The sequence below is a fragment of the Chaetura pelagica genome, unplaced genomic scaffold (genome assembly GCF_000747805.2).
Source record: "Chaetura pelagica isolate M959 unplaced genomic scaffold, ChaPel_1.0 scaffold13, whole genome shotgun sequence".
Lineage (NCBI taxonomy): Eukaryota > Metazoa > Chordata > Aves > Apodiformes > Apodidae > Chaetura > Chaetura pelagica.
The window spans coordinates 2,915,121-2,931,631 of NW_009954543.1; the positions used below are offsets into that span (position 1 = coordinate 2,915,121).

At 38.6% G+C, this 16,511-nt stretch overlaps 1 protein-coding gene across 1 annotated transcript in view; it reads left to right on the forward strand.

Moving 5' to 3' along the window:
- The window catches only part of THADA (thyroid adenoma associated), a 178,090-nt gene that overhangs the window by 156,847 nt on the left and 4,732 nt on the right, over window positions 1-16,511 (forward strand). Inside the window, exons 36-38 of the mRNA XM_010004965.1 lie at window positions 13,520-13,686; window positions 14,874-15,208; window positions 15,967-16,270. Coding sequence (XP_010003267.1) covers window positions 13,520-13,686; window positions 14,874-15,208; window positions 15,967-16,270 — 806 coding nt within the window. The remainder of the gene's footprint in view (window positions 1-13,519; window positions 13,687-14,873; window positions 15,209-15,966; window positions 16,271-16,511) is intronic.

The window sequence follows — 16,511 nt, forward strand, 5'->3', positions numbered from 1 at the left end:
ACTCATATAGTTGGCTTGATCACAATGGGTTAGGCTTACAGTATCTTGTTACCAGGGCTAATAAAACCCATTCATTTTTTCATGTACTATGTTAATTACCTTTTTACTTTCCCTCGTGTGCAGACACACACAAACTGATTTTGTGTTTGTGTTGAAGACCACAGTTACACTTCATAGACTTCTTACTGTACTTTTAAGTTCATACTCAAACAAAACCAACCTTTTCTAAATTCCAGAGTCTGTATCTTGCATATCATAATACTAGAACTTCAGGACTCTGGATTGTTACACCGAGGTGCTCAACTTAACCTACTGTTGCTATAAACAGCAGAAGATAGGGGGTTTTTTACTTCTTTTTTTTAAAAAAACTTTTTTTCATACTTACTAAAAGCTTTAGCGTGATGCACAGGCATGAAGAAACACAACTAAGAATTACCTTTGCAGAATAATTTCCTCTTTGATTCAAATTCCCCAAATGTAAATAATTCCAGTAAATCACCATATTACAATATGGTATCCTAGCATCCCATATTCCATCACCGTGGCCTCTCAAAAACATCAGGAAGATGTGCCGTGTTCTCTGTAGCCCAGTAGCATTAGGATCAAATAAACTGTGTTAATGAACAAGTCAAGGGTCTTTCAGAAAAGATGTTCCCAGTATTGATTCTTTCTCTTAAAGCAGCTGTATTGCATATATTAGTTTAATTAGGCAAGATCATACCAAGATGGAGAATAGCCTTTCAGGTTAAATATACCAGAGCACAGAGGACTTTTTGGAGCCAGTGACTTACACTACCCTACTACAAGGTCAGCAAAGACCTTGGAGTGCATATACTGTGGGGAGTAAGGAGAGAGCCTAGGGATAAAGGGATCTCAGGGTGAAAGAGTAGTTATAGATACAAACTGAATTCTCTCGTGTGCTGGTCTGTAGAACACATCCGTGGTTTCAAATTCATAGAAGTAGTAGAGGCATTACAGGCAGCCCTTGTTCATTAGCTGCCTTCTCTTGCAACATGTTTTAATTTTTTGAATGATCACCTGTGTGACACTGTGGCAGGCTGTCACAGAGTAGAGGTAAATTTTCCAAATTCAAGGATTTTACACGAATCTCACCATTAGTGGTGAAGGCTCAACTAGTGCCATCCATGGCAAGGTGGGGTAGAATATGGCCTTTCCTAAAGCAAACTCATTTGAAACATGCAGTTGGAAAAATAAGATATTAAAGACAGAATGAATATTTATATTAAAGACATATGTCTATGTTAAAGACATATGGCAGTGTGGACTGTAACTGTAAATGTTACTACTTATGTAAAATAAAGGGAAGAGAAAAGGAAAAATACTTCCTTGAGCAGTGAACTGAAGGGAGCTTGGTTTAGGTTTTTTTAATGGGTTTGTTTGGGAGATAAGTGGATTTTCTCATGTATGATGACTGAAGTTTCAGCCTTTCACTAGGCAGGACAGCACCATGGTCTCTTTTCTTTACCCAGCTGGTTAGCTTCATTGAAACAAGACAATATTTTGGATTCCCGTATTCTTTTTGTCCGACTGGAAATTGTACAGCTGGTTCAGAAGTTGTGGTGGGAAACACGTACACAGAAGCATGCCTGCTGGTTTCCTTATTTTGTTAAAAAATGGGACAAAAATCCCTTTGATGTTGTTTATTCTTATAGATTGCCAGTCTAATTGAATAAAATACACCAGAGCTGTTATTCTTTTCTGTGCAGAGTGCTCCCTTCATCTCTACCTGCCCTCCCACTTCATCCTCCCTGTTTCTTGCACCTTTTCAACAGGCCTTGAATTGATTTATGTAAACTTACTGCATGCTGCTTTTCTGTCTCCATCTTCTCTCTATAATTTGTTTTGCAAATGAAATTAATTGCAAGAACTGTGTATTTTTATAAGGGAGTTTGATGGTCCATTGCTAGGCTTGCCTAACACTTGTCATGATAAATTCCTGGTTTTCAGCTACTTGTGTTAATCCTTCCTAGTCAGTACTGAGATTTTTCCATACTGTGTTTTTTTGTTACTTTAATTATTTGTTTTTGTTACAATACCGGTGGTTCTACATGGGAAATTAGGGGGAAATGCTATCTTTACACAGGCTATGAGAAAAAATAAAGGCCTTTTATTTGAATGCTGTTACACATCTATGCTTTGGAGCAAGATTTTTTTGGTAAAATATGTACGATCTTGGCTGAGAAACAGGACTATAAAAAGCTGTACTTTATCCATATATTCAGTAGAGGCTGAAAGGAGCCCCAAACCTAAAACATTCAAAGATTTTTGTGTTTGCAAAGCAGCTTAAATTTCCCTGCTCCTGAAATATGCTAACCTGTGTTCCCAGCAGGGCTAGTGAGGATGCTCTATGCTGGGAACACCTGCCTCTGAAGGACTCAGCAGCTGTGGGTGTGGGTAGCTCTGGGCCAGGCTGCATTTAGGCACTTGAAATGAAAACTCTTAAGCTTTCAATAATACCTGTGAAGTTTTTTTTATCAAGTTCTTTTTATAATTCAATAGACAGGGCAGATTTGTTCTGATGGTGAAGCAGGGGCATATGCTATAGGAAATTATAATCTCCAACAGTACTACTACCTCAGTTGCAAAATTGAAAGCGTTAAAGTGAATTAAGAGCAGGATCACAAAAAGAGACATGCAAAAGCCATTTAGTGTTGCTCTTGTTATTTACATTCTATCCCTGCCTCTCCCAGAGAGCTGTTTTGTACAGGTAAGCAAGTCACTCCAACCAGAGTTTGGAAAGGAGGTCAGTAGTTTGCTGAGTGCTTAGTTAGATACCTTGGAGGCATGATTTGCAGACGTTCAGAGCACATACAGCTGAAGCCAGGGGGAAATGCTTTTTGAATATTAAAGTGTTATGGGGTGCTTACTCCTCAGTGAAATAGATTATAATGTCTCAAATCAAGCATTTAAAATCAGTCAAGATTGTTTAATCTTCATGGCTGTCTACTCTGCCTGCAGAATAGCTAGTGCCATTTCTTCTTTCCATGGACATCATTATAAATACAAGTGATTTGTGAGATGCTCCATATCAAGATGATTGTCTGAGAGTCTCAGGTTACTTAGCTGTTCTGTCCTCTGTGCCTATTTGGAATATTTTGGAATAAGAAGGGTTCAAAGCTATGTATTAAATGTGGAGAGAACAGAAAAAGAGGTTTCTTCCCAGTGACTGGGAAGTCCCTGGTGGTGTGTAGTTCATGTCTAAATTAATAATTCATGTCTAAATATTTTTATTTTTGTGGGATCTTACACAAGGAGCGCTCCTATTCAGCACATCAGTGTACTGGGGAGAGCACTCACAGCACTGTCTTAGCTCCTTCTCAGTTGAAGAAACACAGATTAATACCTCAGAGGACTTTGAAGGCAACTGAAAAGACAAATGTAAAATCTGTATTAGACAAGTATATTGATATCAATCTTAGACTTTCTATCAAGAAACTCTGATTACTGATTGAATAATATTTACCAAAGACTGTGTATATGTTCACATTATGTGCAAGATTAAGCAGCTTCTAGTCCTCCCGTAAATTTAATTGGAAGAAGGCCTCAAAGTAATTAATACAAACCACATTATGATTTAGTGATCTACTTGAGCATGCCAAGGCTTCCAAAATGGTGATGTGTCTGATGAAGTTGCAGGGGGGTGACTGGACCCTGCTAGAGGATGCCTTGATGATAGCTAGAAGCTTACTGTCTTGACCCAGCTGTTATGCATTTAGACAACTGTTGTATGGAAATGCCAGAGGCTCAGGTATTTCAATAAGAGACACAACTGTGCCAGAGAACTTCCAAAGAGGTGTGGACCTGCCTCTGTAAAGGGAAATGCTGATGGTCAGTAGGAGTGCAAAATCCAGATGTCCCCTAGGAGACAAGAGTTGTGTGAAAGAAAAAGGAGGTGAGTTAATGTGAAAAGTGAACATCATCTTGAAAAGAAATGTTGAGTCCTAGTACTAGAAATGCCTCAGCCACACTAAGGTGATTAGGATCAGCAAGCCTTTATGTTTACCAAAATTTTTGGAAGTAGAGCAAGGAATATGTATGCATCATCTCATTTCAGAGTTTCTGAAACAAACTTACTCTCACATCAAAGAAAATAACTGGTGCATCATCTTCCCATTGCGGAGAGCAAATGGTTCTCTCATGGACTGAAGATGCTCTTGAAACTTTTTTTCTGAGACAGGTGTTTCTCAATTCAGGATTGAGACTTGCAGCTGTGCTTAACTTCTGTTAGAGACCTACAGCAGAACTGCCTCTAAGTGATCTGTAATCTCTGAATTGTTGAATAGGAAGGCCTTGGCAGCAGTCTGTAGATGACAGCTCAGGAGTCAGGCTGGCATTTTTAATTGGAATGTCAGAAAACTAGACCCCAAACATACTAAAGTGTATGGAAAGCAGCTAGCAACAGGCATTGGAAGGCATTTGGATCTTGACAGCAAAAGAAAAAAAAGCAGGAACATCATCTTGGTCATTTGTTACTAATGCACATTCAGTGTGAATGTTTTGTAGTCCTGGTAGTTTCTAACATTACAGTGTGTTTGCAAACTTAATGGTATTTTCATGGCATTGTGTATCACTGTACCTATGTGTCAGCAAAAAGATAAAATAATGCGAGCCATTCTCTACACACAAGTTTTATCTCTTGGACAACAGGTGAGTAAGACAGACAGTCTGGCCTATATGGAAGCTTTTGATGTGAGGGGATTTTAATTACATCAAGTGTTCATATAGTGAACAGTTTCTGTGGGTTTTGCTCTATAAGTATATGCTTTTACATGCTGTGGAAATTGGCTTAGAAAATTGATCAGTGAAGAAGCTGAGAATATATATAACCAACCTTTTTGATATAAATTACTACACAAAATATTTATGGCACTTTCCACAAGAACAATTTAATAGTCACTTCATTTCAAATGTCACCCTTTTTAGTAGGTATTATGAAACTAAGATAAAAATTAAATATAAACTTAAAAACAGTCTCTCCCCATACTATTTCATTATAAGGAATCAGAACAGACATCAAGACTGTGTTGCTAAGTTCCCAAGTTGCCTTTTTGCTATTCTGCTCAAAAATTCCTGCATCCACTGTTTCACATCCACCTGCCTCAGGTGTTTTGTACTAGGTTAGCAAGTGTCTTCTCTACTCAGGTGTGCTCAACAGCCACAGTTTGCAGGAATCTGCACCTCTGCATTGTCCCACCCTTTCAAGCAGAACTGCTGGAAGAAGGATGATACCCACCAATCTGTAAAGGATGATACCCACCAATAAACTACTGTTAAGGAGAAAATGCAGAAAAAGATCCAAGCATATTGTAACCTAAGTGGCCTTGACTAGTTGAAGTTTTTATGTTTACTAGAAAATTTTCCAAGAATCTAAAATTATTCTAAATTCCAGTAATTCAGTAGGGAAGAGTCTGCTTAGCAGTTGCCACCAGCTGGGACAAGCATGCATTTAGAGCAAGGGCTATAGTACCACAAAATTAAGTACAGTTTTGTATCAGTATTCATGTAGAAATACATAGCATTTTCATGCCTGTATCTGCATCTTGCAACAAATTCCAGTAAAGTGCACTTTGTAATTTAGATCAACTGTTTTAATTAAAGAAAAGGGAGAGAGAACTACTGCATTGAAATTCATAATTGTTTTAGCAAGATTTATTGGCATGTGTGGTACTTGTTAAAATCAGTGGCTTTTGCAGTGAGAACTTTATTTCTTTTTAAAGCATTAAATTATATAAGAATGTGTAATTACTGTGACTTTGTATTCCCAAATTTATTTCAGCACCTAAAAGTTGTTCTCAGCTCACTTATACAATGTTAGATCATCACATGCATGATCTAACTGTTTGCTTTGTAGAATACAATACCACTAATTAAAGTTGAGAGTGAATGGACTGAATTAGAATCAGCTCATCCATTAAAGACTGGCTACTGATTACTTACTGAGAGTACTTCATTTAGCTCTATTAATTACACAGTGGCACCATTATGTAAAGGTTATGAGTTGTTATACTCTTGAAAATTAAGAATAAATACATGAAAAATAATTGTGTGTGCTCAGCGCTGGCGTCTGGAAGTGCTAAATGTTAAATGGAGTGTTCATGTGAATAATCTATTAAGTTATTTTTTTCTTATCAGCATTTTAATTGCAAGTGAGTGAACAGGACAGCAACTTACAGATCTTGATAGGCTTCTCAAACTGTGATGGTTGTGGCTGTGACTCCATAGCAATGAAGGAGAGCTTGCCTTTCTAGCACTGCTTTAAAAACAGCGTGGATGTGTTTGACTGTGCTGCTGAAATTATATTGGTTTGCAAGTATTGTGGGGAGAAGGATTTTGTGTCTAGTCTTCTATATTGATTTACCCACCCTTTCTTTATTCCTTTATCCCTTAAATAACCAACACTTAACCACCGTTCTCCAGATATTAGCCAAAAATTTCAGCTGTGCTACAGAGATAAATTTGTCTACATCATTCACAGCAGGTAATCTTCATGAATGCTAAACAAGAAGTTCCTTCGTTGGAACATGCCAATAACAAGTCTTCAGTCATTTCTTTGGTTCTAGTGAGACTAATTTTGAAACTGTGAGTCTTTAGCTTTTTTTTTTAATTCCAATAAGTAACCTAAGTTGACTTTAAAAACATACACTCTCTTTGGCAGTGTTTTAAACAATTAGCTGAATATTTTTTACCTTTTCAGAAAGAAAGGCATGAGTTTTTGTGGGTTTATGCATGAGGTATTGTTTTTTTGCCGTTTAAATGAGAACATGGCTTTGGGGGAGGAGATCTGCAAAAGCAGTGATGCAAGTGGTAAAGTCCAAATGCTCATTTCCTCTGACAGATCTGTGAGCTGTGGTTGTTTGTAATAAAACTCTCCACTTACAGGAGGCACAGCTTGTATGGGAAAAGCTTATGTATGCATATTTATATATATTTAGAAAGGAAAACAAAGAAAAACTAGTTACTGAGGTGAAAAATATTATTCTGTTCACATCCCAAAAAAAGGGCTTGAAAAGGTGATGAATGTGTGGGTGCCTTTTTTGTTCAAGAAGGAACTTTTTATTTTCTGCTCAGTTCTGAGCTCTTAGTTTCCATCATAATCAGCCATGTTACTGACTCAGATCTGTTTATAATCAAAGTCAAAGCTGAGAGCAGAGTCGCTGCCACTCTACTCGGAGACTGCAAGTATTAAGAAATTAGTTTTGATTAGTTTGTTTTGTAATAGTATTGTGTTTTGACATTGTGCTGCATGATGTCAGGAAGGGCCTCTTTTTAAAGTCATCTTGAAAAAGCACGGCTATAAAACAGACTCAGGCAGGGAAATGGAAAACAGATGAGGTAGTTGTACGTCATCTAGGGAATTATATTTCTCGAGAGGATAGAAATGATCTAATCACCTTTGATTTTATGAAACACTATAAAAAGGAATGCTTATATATTAGATTTTACATAAATGGTCATTTTAAAAAGTGGAAAGTTTGATATTTGTAACTTAAATTGACAGTGCAATGAACAAGCATCCTTTCAAGAGCCATCTGCCAGCTATCTGGATGCAACAGTTTCCATTTCTGCATTTTTTTAATATATTGTTTTGTTATGTTTTACTTCTTAGTTGCCCCAAAGTATAATAGCACTGTAACATTATTTGTGGAGATTGAGTGGGTATGAACACCTCTTTACTTTCTGTCTACTGCTACTGCTTTTCTTGTGTCCTGTTGTTTTCCTGGTGGCAAGACAGCTGTGTGTTGCCTTGCTGGAGAGTTGCACAGTTCCTGTCTAGCTCAAACTAGAACATACAAGCAGGTTATTTCAGCATATGAAATTCAGTTTCTAACCTCACTATATTTACCATCTTATATTACTCTTGGATTTTGTCAGTGAGGATTTTTTCCTTTTTTAAATTTGAAGGCTTTCAAATGTAAAGTAAACTTAACAAAACTTGTTAAGTTTTGTGAAGCCTGTGCAAACATAAACACAGCATTTTAAGTCAAAAATACATGTGCAGCAATGCCTTGCTCAGTTCTCTTATATTTTGTATGTCAAGAATAGGGGCATACTTGATTATTACTTAACAGCAGAAAGAGCAAAAAACCTTCAATGCAACAAAAAGTCATAAGTGATTCAATAGGTGAAATTTTCCATTTGCAAATCTCATATTACAGCTATTAGTGACTGTGACGCTGGATCTGCTGTCATTTGGATAGGACCCTGATCTCTTGCTTGATATTCATCATCTTGTTAAGGTAATGTATCAGAAAACCTGAGATAAATCTCCAGTTTTGTCAAGCCATCATTCAGTGAGCTTTGTTGATTGAAGTGTCCATGCTTGTCTCTGAAGCAAGAGTACTACTTTATTTCACCAGGATGTTGTGAGGTGTTGTATTGATAATGAGGTAGTCACTTTTATACCTAGGTAGGCAGCACTTTGTGCTAAAAGGTAAAAAATGTTCTACCAATTCAGAGCATACCTGGTCTACCTAAAATACTTTCTGTTATTTCAGTTGAAGAACTTACCCTGTATGTTTTCCATGAAATCATCCTTGCTGCTGGTACACTGTTCTTTGTGAGGCTTTCTCTCAGGACTGTTACACTAAGCTTCCTTGCAGTTTTACTTCACTTTGTTTGTTCTGAACACAGTATACATTTAATAGAATGGCATTACTCTTTGTTAGAAAATTAACTTTAGTTAACAATTTCCAGTCTAAAACCAATTAAGAAAATGCTTTGTTAGGCAAGGTATATGTTCAGCTTTTTTATTTTGACTACATTTCATCATGGTTGTCCTTAAAATCTGTGTATATGCTCTTAATACATCCTTTGAGTTCCCCATAGTATCACTGAGGCTTTAACAGAGAACAATTGTATCGTTGGAGGACACGTAATAGGCTACTAGAAGAAATATTTACATCTGGCATGATCAAAGCTTTTGGAGTATATGAATGTGTGTGTGGGAGGTCTAATTTTTATGTGGGTGGATTCACAAAGACTAACACAACTGCAGTACTTAACTCCTTTCCCTTTATGAAAATTCACTTCCTCAAAATGAAAAAAACATGTAGTACCTGATTCTTATCTTTTGTTTTTCATTTCAAGGAGTAGCATTAATTCTTCTGCTTGTAAGTACTTGTTTAAGGCATAGAGAATTTCTTTGTATTTCAGCCCCTGTATTACTTATTTAGCAAGATGCTTATCTTGCTCGTGATGTTTTTGCCTGTTGGAACACATACCTGTTTTAGAATTTTTTATCATTTTAACACCATTTTGATAGCCTGTAGAACTATTGTGGTAAGAGTACTGCTGTGTTTTCAGTGTTTGGTAATAGTTAATGCCTTCAGGTTGGATTTCTGCTGATTTAGTCCCTGTGGCAGTAATCAGCTATGAGCAACTTCTGGAAATCTGTAATTTGAAAAAATACTTAAAATAGATACTTACATTATGAAAGGCTATAAATACTCAGTCATTTGAATCATCTCTGTTAGTGTTTTGTTTACATGACTCTGACAGGGAAGTTTTTGCATTATAGCTGACCTGAGCTAGCAGCTTGCTGAACGGGGAGGTCTTGCTCTCCCTCTGGCCTCTTTCCTTGCCCCTGCTGCCCTGTGATCTTCCCTTCCCTGGCTTCCAGCTCTACCAATTCTGGCTGCAGGGTAACCAGTCCAGCCTGCCAGCTGAGCAGAAGAACCCACATGCTGAGTTGTGTGCCAGATTCCTATGTTGCTGTTCTGAGTACTAATTTTACCAGGTGATCACCAGAGTACCTGAGCTGGCTGGAGGAAAGCATCAGGAGCCCATGGCCTGAGGGGCTGTGAGGAGAGCCACATGTCCTTTTTGCCCCTGGTGAACTTCCAGCTTGCTCAGACCATTTTCTGAAGTCATAGCATGAGTCATGAACACAGCACCATGTATAATGTGTAGCTTCTTGAAAATCCACCCTGTTTCACAGGCAAAATATGATGTGAGGACCAGTTCTTGTAAACAGTTTATGTGTCAGTGAGGACAGGTACATTTGTTTTAGAAGACATGCACCTTTTGTGGGTATCTTAAAAGATTTTGTACATGCTTACAGCATCCATTGCTGTTCCTTTTAGAGCTGGAGGTCACCAAAACAGTAGAACATTTTCCCCTCTGAAAGCATTTTTTACCTAATAATGTATTTTTGCTTGCTGTTATTTATTTGTATTATTTCAGCATGCCAAGCTTAGGGAGCTGATGTACTTTCTGTTGTGTTTTGTGTTTTTTTTTAATTCTTGGTCCATCTCTTTGTTGTCCTTGTGGCAACAATAGTCCCCAAAACTGATCTGGAAGTCTTCTAGCATCAAATTTGTGTGAGCTGGTATCAAAGTCAGTTAACGTCAGTGTGCTCTGTAAGTAACAGCAGCTGAGGAAGCAATTGAGAAACAATGGAGCCATTCCCTCATGCTCTGCAGTTAGAGGGGTGGGATGGGTTGGGATGGGGTGGGCAAGTGGAAGCAGCAATTCTTCATCTGGCAGAGTTTGACCTGCTGTTGAATCTCTGTCCACACCTCAAGTACCAGGAGGCTTCTGTGCTAGCTTCCCTACCACAGAATCTGAGGTAGGCAGGCTCTTACCCAAATGTTTGAAGCCTAAGATTCAGCATTATCACAGTGATATTGCTTTTTCTCTGGTCTCAGTCTCTGTTGCTTGCATTTGGTTGATCACTTAAATGGTGTCTGCAGTACACAGAAGGGTGGTCAGCACCTTTTGGGTCGGTACTGTGTTGAGGGTCTTCACGTTCTCCCTGTGTGTTAGAGCTCCTTGATATATTTTGTTTTCTGTATTTTTTTCTCTTCTCTTCTTTGGAAAAAAAATAATATTTTAAATCTTATTATTTCCTTTGTTGCAACACAAGGATTCCCTACAAGACTGATGTGCTATGTGACCACAAAACCACCTTTTCTTCTGTGTCATGCAGCTGAACTGCTAGCAAGCAAGTTCAGTCTACGTAGTACCTCAGCATTGCTTGTTTTGCTACCTCTTGGTAGTTACAGCATGTTCACATAGTAACAACCCCAAATATACGTTTGGTGGTATTTCTCAGTAGTCCAGTATTCTCATCCACAAAAGGAGCATCACTATATTTATACTTAAGGAGTCTAAATGTTAAGAGAGGGGAAAAAAGGCCCCAGAAAATTGAGGGTATTTTAAATATCTGCAGTTGTATCTATAATTAGTCCTCTGAAGCAGCAGCTACCTTCAGGAAGATAGCAGTAGGGAATAACAGATTTGGTTTTAAGCTCCAGGCATCACTTAGTTTGTTAAATATTCAAATACAAATAAAGTAATACTAGCAAGAGACATTATATAAACCTTGACAATCCTAGTCATAATCTATAAAACTCTGAAAGGTCATCAGAATTCAGAAGACCTTGGTTTAAAATGTTGTGGTTTGTAAGCATTTATACCAGGAATGTTTGTTTCAGGCTCAGAACCCCACACTCCATTTTTATTTCCATTCTTCCAGCTCTGAGGATTGCCAGTATTTCTGAGGAGTAAAGGTCCTGTTTTCTACCTGAGCCTGAGCAAATCAAAACAAAGATGACAGACATTGTACCCATATTTTAGAGTATCAGACTGGTACAAAGTAGGGCACAGCAACAGAGGAAGTAAATTTAAAAAAAAAAAAAAAGATGTTGGAAAGAAATGTCAGCAAAAACAATACCTAAAAAACCCAATACCTAAAATAAATAGTGTGGGAATGTTGCACTGCACCCCTGCAAACTCTCTCTCATGGACAAAGCTGAGAGATGTCCTGATAGAGTGATAAGTCTTGACATGAAGAAAACAGTTTTCAACATTCCATTTTACTGTCTAGCAGAGCCAAACTGCATATGTAACATTATTAGTGTCACCAAGAGATTGACTGCCTGCCTTCCTGTTGCTTGCTCAAGGAGATTTCCATTTACCCTCAGCTAACTCCAAGATAAAGAAGGGACCATCTGTTCTTTCTCCTTCACTCCCTTCCTTATTACCGGCCTTTGTTCTCATGGTCTCAAATGCTAATTCATCCTCCCCAATGTCCTCGGTATGTTGCCTGCTCTGTCAAATACCGTGTGCCCATCGTTTTGTTGGTCTTTTTTGCCCTTTGTTATTTCCTGCACTTCCGCATTTGTTGGCATGTGCATTTCCCTAGTCCTGGTGTTTTACTGTACATTTCTCTGTAGTGCCAACGTACTCTACAAAATCTGTGGTTGGCACAAAGGTTTGTGAGGTGTTACACAGTGGAGGTTGATGCTGCAGATCTGAGCACAGGCTGTGAAGGACAGGTCTTGGCTGCACTGCTGTGTGTCTTTCATGTCAGTAATCGTTCTCCTTCGTGATACATGTTTAATGACAGTCACAAAAGTGAGGTCTGCCTTGCATGTCTGTATGGATTTTTCTGAATAATTCTGACCGGGTTGTGTTGTCTGCTCACAAAAGACAGCCTTCAAGAGGGATGTGTCCTTACAGTAACACTGCTGAGAAAACAGACCATTCAGGGAACAGTTGGTCTTTTGCTGGTGACTGTGGACGAGGATGAATTTTGCCAAAATCCATTTTACAGTAATAGGGATTTAACAGGAGCTTGTTCATTAGCTCTCCTCCCCTGGTCCTCTTCCCATATGCCCATTAAAGAAATAAAAAAAATTGTGTGTTACCAGGGGTGAAACCCATACCTGTCAGTGCAGGTGGTGGAGCTCTCGTGCAAACAGGGCTTCTGGCACTCTGTGTGCTCCCTTATTGAGGGCAGCCCCAGGAGCCACACAGTTAAAACAGCATCTGCCCAAATGGGGGCAGTGGGAAAGAAACATGGTGTGGGTGATGGCTTTGTGTACAGTACTGGCATGATTTGTCCATTTCTTTGCTCCCCAGGGAAAATGCTGTAGCAGCTGAGAGCTCTGTGACGGTGCTGTAAACAGTGTCTGCCTTTTCTTCCTTTAACAGCTTCTCTAAGCCTGTCTTCTGTGCTTGGTCTCTCTTACATGTGTGTGCATGTGTGTATATATACACACATATATGTGTATCTTGTATAAAGAGATTGCACACCAAATCATTATTGGTTTTATATCCCAGCCCTTTAAAAACATGTAATATGCTATAGGTTTTGAGTTCCAGTGAATCATCAAATAAGATTTCAGGCATAGCTACAGTTTTGCAAAAAGAGTCATCATGTAATAGTGTCAGGACTGTCTCTGGAGACATTTCTAAAAGACATATTTGTATACTTAAACCCAAATTAATGAATGTCACTACATGGGCAGAAAAAAAATAAAAATAAAAATTAAGCATCAGTATTTTCAGTTGCTTCATGTATTATTTTGGAACTGAGCAAAGGCCCCGAGTGGCACAAAAGCAAACATTCATCTAACTTACTTGCAGTATAATTCATCATTCTTCATGTGTTTGTATAAATTCAGCATCTGTTCTCAAGAAACCATTTTTGTGCTGATTTTATTTGAAAATACTTGTGGTCTTACTATATGTTACACATACTTTCTCTCAACAGAGTGTGCACTTAGGATAGTAAATGCTCCAATGGCCTTGGATTTAGCATTTGGCACAATGTGTGAGCTGCTGCAGCGGTGGGGGCAGATCCGTGCTGGTGTGCTGGTCCTGCTGGAATGGCTGCTGGGAGACAGTGATCTGAGAAGAGACTCAGAGACTTCAGCCCTGGTAATTTTAACAACCAGTTGCTATGACATATTGGGATCATCGTGTTTCTGCAGTTTTGTGGTAGGAATAGGATGAAGTGTCTCATCTGATGAAGCTTGATGATCACTACTCTGGTATTAATTGATTTTCAATTAAAATAAACAGAACACATGGACAGTATTTAGAATTAATAAATAAATAGAATTTGATGGCTGTTTCCTGGTAATATCAGCATCAAATCAAAAAGACCAACAAGCAAACATTGAGTTACTTAACAAATCTTTTTGACTGAAAAACTTTGAGGCTGTAACAAATTGAGTTCAGTATCATTGCAGATGATGGTTTGCCTTGAATTTAAAATGCTGCTGTGGGTGCCAGGCACATCTGGTATTCGAGCAGTGTTCTCCCAACTGCTGACTTTCCCAGATATGTCATTTAAATATCTGGTTACTTTGTGCCACCTTCTACGTGACTGGTTTTGTATAGTGGGTATATTTTGTGTGTGTGTGTGTATACACACACACACATATATACGTATATATACACAAAACAGCTTCACTCGTATCAGTTTTTGTCTTCAGAAGCATTATATATATGAAGAAAAACTTTGCCACACAGGTTCTGTAGAACATAATGCTGTAGAGTACACTGTGCTCTCTTTCTCTTGACAAGAAACCGGAAGGAGAAGAAGTGGCTACAGCTTTGAAAAGTTTGTTGGCAATTAATATAAGCCATGAAATATATCTTGAATCTTAAGCGTGTGCCTTTCTGATGTTTCACTGACTAATACAATTTTTCTTTTTCATTTAATCCACTCAAAAAGCCCCATAATACAGCAAATTACCATACTAGTTACAGAGGTTTATGTAAAATATAAGACAGTTTCACAAGGAAAGGCAAGCACATGTTAAGGATTAGGACTACTATTTACTTCCAGTTTCCCAGGAATTACACCATAACTGCCTGATTTTTGAAGGTAAAATTTCTTTGGCAAAGTAGGAACCTTTATTATTGTGTTTTCTCAAAGCTTTGAAAAATTATGCAGATGAATTTTACTGTTTTGTTTTGTTTTTTTACCTGAAGAAGCGGTTATTCTGTAACAGCCTTGTGTCATTATATCTCTGTAGTACCTTCTTTCGTATCTTTTAGAATTGTCTCGTTATTTTCAAGACCATGAGTGATTGTCTGTTGCTTTTCTTTTCATTAAGGAAGAAGATGATTACCTGTTTGATAAAGGGGAAATCAATTTTTGGGCAGAGAAGTTGACTCATATCAGACAGCTTAGTAAGCACCTTTTACTGCTTATCTCAATGACTCATCTAACTTTACCAGATCACAGAGAACTTAATCGACTATCAAGAATAGCACTGGACCAAGCCCAGCTTGTGAAAGACCTTCTTAGAGCACTACCTCCGACTCCAGAATTTTCCAGAACTGCAGAATTCACAAGACTGGCTATTCAGAATGAGAGAATATCCGTCTGCCTTAAAATTTTAAATCTGCTGAAGCCTGATGATACTTGCAAAGATGAAAATTCAGAAAAGTAAATGACTGAAAGTTCATCCTTAAGGAGCTGTGCGTGCTACTGGATGGGGAAGGAGACTGAATTCTAATGATATTCAAGGAATAAGGGATTGCTATAGGGACTCGGGTGAACCTGCAACAAAAACTATTCAGTATTCACCCTAAACACACACATTTTAGATATGAGTCAGTTGATTTTTGGTTTTTTTTGGTCAGAGATGCTGTGGGACACTGTTCCTTTTAAATGCATTTGCTAATGTAATTTAGCTGAGCGTGGTTTATTATAGCTGCTGTAGGAAATAGAGCAGCTAAACCTAGTATTGGCCATTAATCCAGGTGCAGGCCACCTGTAGTTCTGTTGCATTTTATCCCCCATTTTTACCTCCTGTATTTTAATACCAAGAAAAAGTTGGTTTTTTGGTCATCTCCTTTCAAGACGTAGAATGGTAATTATTAAATTAGTATGTTTAGGGGTTTTTTATTATTTTAATTGTTTCTAAAAGAAAAGAAACAAACCTTGGCTTCTTTGTCCATGGCAATTTTTAGACTACATTTTAAATTTCACTGCATTTTGCTCTGGAGGAAGGTAAGGGATTCTCAGTTTGGTAGTAACCTTGTTTTGCACATGGAAACAGGATTGGTTACACTTCTGCATGCCTCTTTTTTTCCTGTAAATCCAATAGCTACTTTTACAAAATCACTCTCAGGCGAAGGTCACTGTGTTCAGAACAAAAGAGCTGTTTCATTCTGAACAAAACAGTTTCATCTTTACTCCAGTCTTGGGAAGTTCTGTCCTCCTCAGCAGAGTCAGGCCCCCAGAGATGGACCAGAAGTGATGTTTGCTCTGCAGGGCTCAACTTCGGGAGATGCTGTCACCAACACACAGACGTCGGGGGACAAAAATGTTTGTCGTGCTTTGCAAATGTATATTTCTGGGAACAGAAATAGGGCTTCAATATGCAAACGATACATCGAAAATAAACACTTTCAAAGGGAACGTTGGGATCCCTTGGCCGGGGGCTGTGGCCTCACGCTGGGTGGCAGGAGAGCCGGGCGCTGCCAGAAGCAGAGACCTGCCCGGGTATGCCCTGTTATTTCGGTCTCCTTGGAAGAGCGACGTGTCCAATAAACGACTGGTTGCTTTCAGTCTCTTCACGTAATTGTACATTAGCACAGTTCGGTCGTAAATCTGGATGACGATGATAGAGGTAATTAGCTGTTCTCCCACGGCCAGGGCGGCGGGAGGGGCTCTGCGTGCTGCGGGCGCGACCAGCAGGTGGCGCTGCGGCACCGCCCAACGCGCCCGCGCTGCCGGGGTCGGG